The 11,208-nt window shown below is 49.4% G+C and overlaps 2 protein-coding genes across 2 annotated transcripts in view; one reads left to right on the top strand and one right to left on the bottom strand.

Moving 5' to 3' along the window:
- The window catches only part of Pde11 (Phosphodiesterase 11), a 238,428-nt gene that overhangs the window by 26,323 nt on the left and 200,897 nt on the right, over positions 1-11,208 (top strand). The gene's annotated exons all lie outside the window — the stretch shown is intronic.
- LOC138352469 (microtubule-associated protein 6-like) lies at positions 5,735-7,072 on the bottom strand. The gene has a single exon (XM_069304966.1). The coding sequence runs from the start codon at positions 7,070-7,072 to the stop codon at positions 5,735-5,737; it is 1,338 nt and encodes a 445-aa protein (XP_069161067.1).

Here is an 11,208-nt window from a genome sequence, read left to right on the forward strand (position 1 = left end):
TTATCCCCTGTGATGACTCCTCAACCCTCTTACACTGCCAGGGAACCCCACCTCCGCCCGCTGCCGGGTCTGGCGACCGGATTAGCTCCTTCTTTAATGGCAGATTCCTTGGCTAACTCATTAGTTCTATCATGCATTAGGAGCCGACATGAGATTAACGTATACATTTTAGAGCTGTGAACGGGATATGACAGAGGACGGGATATGTCTACGAGAGAATCATAGCAGAAGATTCAAGGAAGATGCGCAGGGAGAGAAGGGAATCTGGGAACCATGGGCCACATACCCTACAATCCCAGAGGGGAGTGGGGAACGCTCCATAAGCAGTTCAGCTGCTCTAGATAGAAGTGCAGCACTCCCTCCTTCCACCCAATAGACGCCCTCTCTATCCCCAACCAAATGTCTACTTAGTTCCCGTATCACACAGCACACCAACCTCACCCATGCAGCTCAGTCCATGGAACAATTGTCTACACCAGTGGAACAACCAGCAAGGGTAAGAGTGAGGGTGGATAGATGAAAGTGAGCTACAAAGTGCTGTACACATAGAAGAAATTAAAAGTAAAACAAGTGAACATGGAGAAAGGGCACAAGGAAAAACCTAGATGTAATAGCACTCAAAGAAACAAAACTATCAGGAATCATAACAAATGTAGTGTTTCCACAGGACTACTACATAGTAAGGAAAGAGAGGGAGGGATGAAGAGGAGTGGTTCTGCTGATAAGGAATGCATGGAGCTCTGAAGAAAGAGTTATCCCAGGTTGTGAAGATTTCAAAGACTCATAGCAGGCACTATGACAATATGAAGATAGATAATAGCAGATAATAGCAGTAGTAATATATAGACCCCAATAAATGACAGAAGAACTAGACAGGAGTATGATAGAAGCAACTCTGCCACACCACTCGTGGTGTGGCAGAGTTGAACATGAACAGTCCCTGGTGAACATGATCACTACATACAAAATTCTCAGGGAAATTGACAGGGTAGACAAGGTTGGATTATTTAACACGGGTGGTACACGCACAAGGGGACACAGGTGGAAGCTGAGTACCTTAATGAGCCACAGAGACATTAGAAAGAACTTATTCAGTGCCAGAGTAGTTAGTAAATGGAATGCATTAGGCAGTGCTGTGGTGGAGGCTGACTCCATACTCAGTTTCAAATGTAGATATGATAGAGCCCAGTAGGCTCAGGCAAGTACCTGAGCTGAAGGGTATGAGCTACGAGAGAAGACTTCTGAAACTTAACCTCACAACACTGGAAGACAGAAGAGTTAAGGGAGACATGATCACCAGCTATAAAATTCTCAGAGGAATTTACAGGGTAGATAAAGACAAACTATTTAGCACGGGTGGTACGCGAACAGATGGAAACTTAGTATCCAAATGAACCACAAAAATATTAGAAAGAACTTTTACAGTGTCAGAGTAGTTGCCAAATGGAATGCATTAAGCATTTTTTTTATTTTTTATTTTTTTTTATTTTCTACCGCAGACGTGGCCACACATTTACAATGCTAACCAGCATATATACATTTTCTTCCGTCTTCCGTGCTACATAGCCTTCCCGGTTTGGTGCCTTCTTTTGATAATTACTTACTTCTGTCTTCCGTGGACAGGGTTAGAGATGTGTTAAACCATTAAGCAGTGATGTGGTGGAGGCTGACTCCATTCACAGTTTCAGGTGTTGATATGATAGAGCCAATTAGGCTCAGGAACCTGTACACCAGTTGATTAACGATTGAGAGGTGAGACTAAAGAGCGGAAGGTCAATCCCAGCAAGCACAACTAGCCGAGTACAACTAGGTGAGATGAGTACATCTCAGTGCAAATAGTATGGCAGCTAGTTGGGTGAGAAGTGAAGCGGGCCAGTACGAGCATCGTACACCATATCATCACTGTACCCAGCACCAGCACAGTATACAATACCAGCACCACAGCACCACTGCAGTATACAATACACAATAACAGCATATTACCACAGTATGCAGTAAGAGACCTGGCTGTGTGCCGAGGGTTGATTGCTTTACGAGTATGAGATATGATGGCAATTAACAGCTGGAGACGGGCGTAAGTGTTTACATGTGAAGGCTGACTAACTATTAATGCTTGGCAAGATCAGCCAAGATGTTTTTGTGGTCCCAGCCCTCTACCCTGTGGGGTCCCAGCCCTCTACCCTGTGGGGTCCCAGCCCTCTACCCTGTGGGGTCCCAGCCCTCTACCCTGTGGGGTCCCAGCCCTCTACCCTGTGGGGTCCCAGCCCTCTACCCTGTGGGGTCCCAGCCCTCTACCCTGTGGGGTCCCAGCCCTCTACCCTGTGGGGTCCCAGCCCTCTACCCTGTGGGGTCCCAGCCCTCTACCCTGTGGGGTCCCAGCCCTCTACCCTGTGGGGTCCCAGCCCTCTACCCTGTGGGGTCCCAGCCCTCTACCCTGTGGGGTCCCAGCCCTCTACCCTGTGGGGTCCCAGCCCTCTACCCTGTGGGGTCTCAGCCCTCTACCCTGTGGGGTCCCAGCCCTCTACCCTGGGGGGTCCCAGCCCTCTACCCTGTGGGGGTCCCAGCCCTCTACCCTGTGGGGTCCCAGCCCTCTACCCTGTGGGGTCCCAGCCCTCTACCCTGGGGGGTCCCAGCCCTCTACCCTGGGGGGTCCCAGCCCTCTACCCTGTGGGGTCCCAGCCCATCACCCCGGTGATGACAGCTGGCACCATCCCCCCTCCACCCCGGGGTGACAGCTGGCACCATCCCCCCTCCACCCCGGGGTGACAGCTGGCACCCCCCCCCCCCTCCACCCCGGGGGTGACAGCTGGGTGAGGCGTGGTGACAAGGTCGCCAGGTGGTAAGTGACAGTAAGAGTACCAGAGCCCTCATATATTACCGAGAAATATTAATGTGTCGTGAGGCAACAGTAACTTGCTCATCTTTGAGCTTGACTCGTAGTGAGTTGACATCATGACACAGGTGGTGATTAGTTGTATGCCAGTGATTAGTAGGTAGTTAAGTGGCTGCGGGAGTTCTTAACTGATGAATTAGACTGGTGACCATGTTTTTGTGAGTCGTGTGACAGGCCTATATATACTCATCAATTCAGAAGGCGAGAGAGGCTTTACTTTGGTAATAAATTAACAAATTGAGAGTTCTTGTGCCTGGCTGGTGTGTGTGTGTGTGTGTGTGTGTGTGTGTGTGTGTGTGTGTGTGTGTGTGTGTGTGTGTGTGTGTGTGTGTGTGTCCTGTGTCACACTGAGAGAGATGTCCTTGGCGGGCTGTGTTGTGCTCGTGTGAGGGCGTCACATGTGCTGGGTCTTGTATTATTTAACATATGTTTGAGGAGGTTCAAGGAGTTTGGGTTTTTGTATTAAGTGATCTTTGGCGGTGGTTACAAGGCTTTGTTTTATGTTGCGTCTGGGAGGCCTTATGCCCCCTTGTGTCTGCTCACGCCGTCTGCTGCTGCTCCTGTCCCCTTGTGTCTGCTCACGCCGCCTGCTGTTCATGCCGTCTGCTGTTCACGCCGTCTGCTGCTCACGCCGCCTGCTGTTCATGCCGTCTGCTGTTCACGCCGTCTGCTGCTCACGCCGTCTCCTGTTGCTCACGTCACCTTGTGACTGCTCACGGCGCCTGCTGCTGCTCCTGCCCTCTATTGTCTAGTATTTTCCTGTATTCTAAAATACTCTTCACTTGTACAAAATGCAGATTTTGTCACGTTACCAACTTGTTAACTTTGATCCTTGTTAACTGTAACGCCTCATATAGTGCCAGGGTGAACTGGGCCCTCTTACAGCAACTCATCAGCCGGGCTGTGGTGGGTATGTGGGCCTGCGGGCCGCTCCCAGCAACAGCCTGGTGGACCAAACTCTCACAAGTCGAGCCTGGCCTCGGGCCGGGCTTGGGGAGTTGAACTCCCTGAACCCCGTCAAGCAGGTATCAAGGTATCAAGTATCCTCTTGTTTAGACGTGTTGTAACTGTGCACCATCGTACATACAGAGACGTAATGGTCAATTACATAGTAGAATTTGGTACTCATTGTATAGTCCAGAATAAATGAAGCTAAAAACCAGACTTAAAATCATAGGCCTGGTATAGGAGATATATGTACTATATTAGGCCTCAGCGTGAATTAAGCCTAGGAAGGTTGTAACACCATTGTAACCCTCTGCCTGGTACCACTGTAACACTCACCATTGTAACACTCTGCTTGATACCACTGTAACACTCCAGGTTTACACACTGGTGCGCTTAAGTGTATGTCCTTAAAGAGTGTACACAATTTGTACACTTGAGTGTAAGGTGGTACTAGTGAACCCTCACAGAACCAAGGGTAAGGTCCAGACGACGCTTAGTCTTAGTCTTAGGAGAAAACCCGCCTTCCCCTCCCCCCCCATTAATTATTGTTACTACAATAATATTGATAATTACTAATTATGGGATCACCAGTGGTTCATGGGGGGAACCACCGCGCCCCCTTGGCTTTAATTACTACTGAAGGACTCCTTCTTTTTGACGTAATCGCTTACTAACAGTTATGTTAAATATAACTGGAATATTTGGGAGGTTCGTCGTCCTTGATAACGTCCACGGTATATGGCACTGGAAATGGCAGTCACACATAAAGGTGGAAAATTAGCAAGAGTTTATTTAATCAAAATTATATTATTCACCAAAAGTTCCAAAGTCACCTACACTGGGACATTCCTAAGTCCCTGTCCTACACTGGGACATTCCTAAGTCCCTGTCCTACACTGGGACATTCCTAAGTCCCTGTCCTACACTGGGACATTCCTAAGTCCCTGTCCTACACTGGGACATTCCTAAGTCCCTGTCCTACACTGGGACATTCCTAAGTCCCTGTCCTACACTGGGACATTCCTAAGTCCCTGTCCTACACTGGGACATTCCTAAGTCCCTGTCCTACACTGGGACATTCCTAAGTCCCTGTCCTACACTGGGACATTCCTAAGTCCCTGTCCTACACTGGCAAAAATGGTAAATAATTTAGACATGTTAAATACATCAGAAACATCACACACATTACCATTGACCCCGGCCTCTCCCAGCTAGAGGCCCGGTCTCTCACGGGGCTCTGATAACCCAAGCTCGGCTCCCGTTGTCCTTCCCAGGGTATCATCCAGGGTATTCCAGGGTATCAGAGGCCTACCCCAGCTGGTATCATCTGGGGGGGGGGTAGCTTGTTGCCAACCTACAAGTGGAGGCTTGTAGAGTGCTCCGATCACCCACGTGCAATGCACTCAGCAATTTTTTCATTAAAGTTGTTTGACAAGACTAATCTCGGACTGATCTCGTAGCTAACGAGTGGCGAGGTCAACCACCTGACCCCTACACCTTAACGAGGAGGTGAGGAGAGTGAGTGAGTGAGTTTGTTTTTCTTGGGGTTTGCAGCGCCTGGTCAATGAAATGTTTCCATTTTATTATTAACATCTTTATTGACAAAATGAATTACAATTTTGCCTAATCTGAGGATTTTGATGTTTCCATTGAGATGTTGGCAACCACAATAGACTCGTCAGTCGGCTGACGAGGTTTAGACTCGTCAAAGGTCGCCTGGGTCTGACCTCTCCCAAAGGGTAGGTTTCCTTGGGTGTTACAAGGTTAAGTCTTCTTTGCAACACCAGTACAAAAACATTTCCAGTTTGACCAAATTCAGTAATACCGAGTTCTACTTTCTAATTGTCGTTTGCGTCAATATATATATGATGGACCGCATCGTTACTATAACTGTTATCTGAACACCAGGATGGGCGGTATACTGAGTGGCAGGGTGAGCTGGGAGTCTCGTATACTGAGTGGCAGGGTGAGCTGGGAGTCTCGTATACTGAGTGGCAGGGTGAGCTGGGAGCCTCGTATACTGAGTGGCAGGGTGAGCTGGGAGCCTCGTATACTGAGTGGCAGGGTGAGCTGGGAGTCTCGTATACTGAGTGGCAGGGTGAGCTGGGAGTCTCGTATACTGAGTGGCAGGGTGAGCTGGGAGCCTCGTATACTGAGTGGCAGGGTGAGCTGGGAGCCTCGTATACTGAGTGGCAGGATGAGGTGGGAGCCTCGTATACTGAGTGGCAGGGTGAGCTGGGAGTCTCGTATACTGAGTGGCAGGGTGAGCTGGGAGTCTCGTATACTGAGTGGCAGGGTGAGCTGGGAGTCTCGTATACTGAGTGGCAGGGTGAGCTGGGAGCCTCGTATACTGAGTGGCAGGGTGAGCTGGGAGCCTCGTATACTGAGTGGCAGGGTGAGCTGGGAGTCTCGTATACTGAGTGGCAGGGTGAGCTGGGAGTCTCGTATACTGAGTGGCAGGGTGAGCTGGGAGCCTCGTATACTGAGTGGCAGGGTGAGCTGGGAGTCTCGTATATTGAGAGGCAGAGTGAGCTGGGAGTCTCGTATACCGAGTGGCAGGGTGAGCTGGGAGTCTTGTATACTGAGTGGCAGGGTGAGCTGGGAGTCTTGTATACTGAGTGGCAGGGTGAGCTGGGAGACTCGTATACTGAGTGGCATGTTGAGCTGGGAGCCTCGTATACTGAGTGGCAGGGTGAGCTGGGAGTCTCGTATATTGAGAGGCAGAGTGAGCTGGGAGTCTTGTATACTGAGTGGCAGGGTGAGCTGGGAGCCTCGTATACTGAGTGGCAGGATGAGGTGGGAGCCTCGTATACTGAGTGGCAGGGTGAGCTGGGAGCCTCGTATACTGAGTGGCAGGGTGAGCTGGGAGTCTCGTATACTGAGTGGCAGGGTGAGCTGGGAGCCTCGTATACTGAGTGGCAGGGTAAGCTGGGAGCCTCGTATACTGAGTGGCAGGGTGAGCTGGGAGCCTCGTATACTGAGTGGCAGAGTGAGCTGGGAGTCTCGTGTACTGAGTGGCAGAGTGAGCTGGGAGTCTCGTGTACTGAGTGGCAGAGTGAGCTCGGAGTCTCGTGTACTGAGTGGCAGAGTGAGCTGGGAGTCTCGTGTACTGAGTGGCAGGGTGAGCTGGGAGCCTCGTATAGTGAGTGAGCTGCTCCACTCACCAGCAAGAGTGAGGGAGAGGAAGATGAGAGGTGGGAGTGTCGCGGGTGACAGAGGCCGCGACAACATCAGGGCAGATAAGCCGCGACGCCACCGCTAACTGCCGCCTGTCGCCAGTCTTGGCAGCACCCTCCAGCCCTGGGAAATGTATGCACACCACCACCCACCACAACCACCACCCACCACAACCACCACCCACCACAACCACCACCCACCACCACTCATGCTAGTGGAGCTGCACCACCAGTACACACAAGAATGGGTACTGGGGAGAAGACCCAGCCACCAGCACACAAGAGAGGGTACAATCTTCTTGAGGTTATCTTGAGATGATTTCTGGGCTTTAGTGTCCCCGCGGCCCGGTCCTCGACCTGGCCTCCACCCCCAGGAAGCAGCCCGTGACAGCTGACTAACACCCAGGTACCTATTTTACTGCTAGATAACAGGGGCATAGGGTGAAAGAAACTCTGCCCATTGTTTCTCGCCGGCGCCTGGGATCGAACCCGGGACCACAGGATCACACGTCCAGTGTGCTGTCCGCTCGGCCGACCGGCTCTCATAGTGCTAATAGTTGTGTACTGTGAGGAAGTCCTTGTCAGGGAGGATGCTGCCCTCTCCAGCATGTCGGGAATATCTACATTTATAATCTTATAATAAAGATTAAATAATATATAATTTCAGCGAGCACTGGTGAATGACTGGAATTTTGGTTGGCCTGACTTATACCTCATTTGTTATGGTTATTTATTTAATAAATTGAATTATTCATTACATTAACTATCAGCGTTTGTGTAAACCGTTTTTTATTCATAAACAGGGGGTTTGGTCAGCCCGTCCTCCAAACAAAGATCCAAAAGTGATTCCATCCACCCGCCAAACCCCCTGTTTATGAATGAAAGACGGTTTACACGCGACTCACAACTGGTGACGTCGACTCACAACTGGTGACGTCGACTCACAACTAGTGACGTCCGAACACTTCCGGAACAAGTGCTTCACTGACGAATTTTGTTCGAACCACAACACTGTAAATGCTTCACCCACGTACTACAAATACAAATAATCGCCAACAGAACCTAAACACCTAACCTAACCTATATATGCACAATATGCTAATATATTATTAATTTATATTTGAGAAAATTCCTGTTTTGAATGAACAGCATGTTAACATTTTTGAATGCGTCTGTGGGGTCGACCGCTGGACGTAATGGACTTGAGTCGAGGACGGGTTGATGGACTTGGTCTGAGGACGGGTTGGTCATCTTGAGGTTATCTTGAGATGATTTCGGGGCTTTTAGTGTCCCCGCGGCCCGGTCGTCGACCAGGCCTCCTGGTTGCTGGACTGATCAACCAGGCTGTTGGACGCGGCTGCTCGCAGCCTGACGTATGAGTCACAGCCTGGTTGATCAGGTATCTAGTTCCTAGTTCATATTGTCTGTGGTCATAACTCACATATACTATATTTTAACTTAGCATAAGTGGATATTTTTCCCACAATGACAGCCAGTCATTATTACCAGTCTGGTGTTCTGCATTAACTGTTGTTCTGTCCTATTGTCACCTACTAGTAGTAGGCATCCATCAGTCTCGGGAGACTATGGAGTTGCACTCTGGTGTCGGCCTGGTCTGGAGGCCGACACCGACACCATTCTCACCCACTAACTCTTCTTAATGTGTGTGTTGATGTGTGCCCATAAGTGTAGAGGCGTGTGTGTGGTGCGGTCAGTCACCTGAGTGTTGTGGTGTTAGAGCAGTGTTATCTCTGCTGTCATCCTCGCGGTGAACTCTCTCCTCCTCTCTCCTGGTCTGAATGTTGCATAACACTTTACGCAATTTATTCTCATTGTAATTCCAGTTTACAATTAATATTTCATAAATAAAATCTAATTACTATTTTATGGTTCAATCCAACTAGTTTGTAAGCATTATTCTATATAGCAGTTTACCGTAGAAACTAATAGCTATGGTGCACAGTCACGTTTACCAGTGGGAATTTTCTTATGTATTATATTAAATACATACGAAGCCTAAAATGTTGTTATAATTGTGTGAGTTGCCACACTACCCCTGACTCCAGGGGAGGGTGTAGAGTCCCCCCCCCAGCTGGTGTGAGACTGTCTGGCGTGCTCCAGCCTACCATCATTCTCTACCCAGTCTACCTAGTCTACCCAGTCTACCCAGTCTTAGTTTAAATCATCCACTATATTTGTATTAAGTTTAACCTTGTTAACGTATCTGAAGATCTTCAGCAACCCTTCATAACTCTACTGTACTCTTCTCTCCGCCTGCTACTCAAGTCTGGCACTTAGTCACGCTATTTTCGCTTCGAATTAGGCTCTTAACTTCAGAGTTTTTCTTTTTAAACTTTTTTTTTGGATTGAAGTATTTAGTTGCAAATCGCCTTTTCAGGATGAACATAACGTAGCCCCCCGCGGGCGGCGGCAGGAGAGGGAGGAGGAGGACAGGCACAGGCATCTTGGCACGACTTGTGGTCGTTGAACCATGGCACTGTGACCCTTCTCTCTCAATTACTGCTGCCACACACCTTGGCACTCTGGGGGCGGAGTGGCTTAGTGGAGCTACAAGTCTCCGCGCGCCACCGTGTGTGTGCTCAGCGCTGGTGTAAGTGGTGCAAGGGTTAGTAACCCACTCACACGCCACAACCTTTACTTATATGTAGGCGGTATAGGTATGAGCAGTGTCGTAGATGTTGAGACGGAGCTTGGAGCAGAGCAGAGAGCTGAGTGTGGCCGGAGTCGCGCAGCTCTATGTGGGAGAGCGTTGTAGCTGGATGCGGTCCTAGTCTGTTGACCAGACCACACACTAGAAGGTGAAGGGACGACGACGTTTCGGTCCGTCCTGGACCATTCTCAAGTCGATTGTGTCCTAGTCTGCTGTCTGTTCTGTGTCGAAGCTGTAGCGTCTTGGAGACTATTAGAACTGCCTAGGCCGAGTGCTACATTCTTGACTGGAGACTGTACTGTCCGCTGTTCCACATATTTCTACTCTATATTAGGTAGAAATAGCCTAAGCTACTCTATCACTTTGAGATGTATTTCTTTCTTATCTAAATAAACATACTTGAAGCTGTGGTGCCCCTCCCTCCCTCACCCCCCTCTACCCCCAGCCTCCACCATCTTGAGGTTATCTCGAGATGATTTCGGGGTTTTAGTGTCCCCGCGGCCCGGTCATCGACCAGGCCTCCACCCCCAGGAAGCAGTCCGTAACAGCTGACTAACTCCCAGGTACCTATTTACTGCTAGGTAACAGGAGCATTAGGGTGAAAGAAGCTCTGCCCATTGTTTCTCGCCGGCGCCCGGGATCGAACCCGGGACCACAGGATCACGCGTCCAGTGTTGTGACTGTTCTACATCACGTCACCAGGGCCTCCTGGGGCCCCCACCACCACTGCCTGGTCAATAGCCCGCCTGTGTCTTTATCTCTAGACTTAACTGATAAAGAAATGATAAGCATTTTGGGTTATTTCATTGAGTGAGAAATGTAAGAGAAGCTGCAACATAAACTCTCTTGGTGTGTCAAGATAGTAGAGTGACGTGTGTAGTCACATGTTTGTGCCTTCAGGATCGAGCTCTAGCTCTCGGACCCGACTTTTGTAGCCCTTGGTTGTCTAATGTGACTCTTGACCTATTTCCCTGTCATTCCTGCTTTTACAGTTATGAATGGAGTTCGCCTCTACAACCTGCTGCTTTAGGTCATTCCATTTACTCACTTCCCTCACACTAAAAGTAAACTTGCTAACTTCTCTATGACACGTGCAGGCGATGAGTCACAATAACGTGGCTGAAGAATGTTGACCAGACCACACACTAGAAGGTGAAGGGACGACGACGTTTCGTTCCGTCCTGGACCATTCTCAAGTCGATTGTGATCGACTCACAATCGGCTTGAGAATAGTCCAGGACGGACCGAAACGTCGTCGTCCCATTACTTTCTAGTGTGTGGTCTGATCAACATCTCTGACACATCTGAGTCTCACGCTTCCATCCGTGCTCCCTTGTTCCATTGTTATTAATTGTAATCATTTCCTCTCTTTCCACTTTGTCAATCCCTCTAAGTATTTTATACGTCTGTATCATGTCCCTCCCCCCTATGCCTCCTCCTTTCTAACGTCGTCAGGTTTAGTTCCTTCAGTCTGTCTTCGTACCTCATCCCTCGCAGCTCTGGGATGAGTCTCGTTGCAA

Source organism: Procambarus clarkii, chromosome 53 (assembly GCF_040958095.1).
Source record: "Procambarus clarkii isolate CNS0578487 chromosome 53, FALCON_Pclarkii_2.0, whole genome shotgun sequence".
Taxonomy (NCBI): domain Eukaryota; kingdom Metazoa; phylum Arthropoda; class Malacostraca; order Decapoda; family Cambaridae; genus Procambarus; species Procambarus clarkii.

What these genes read in the sequence shown, in the direction of transcription:
- LOC138352469 (XM_069304966.1), bottom strand. Translation starts at nt 7,072, where the DNA reads ATGTTGTCGCGGCCTCTGTCACCCGCGACACTCCCACCTCTCATCTTC.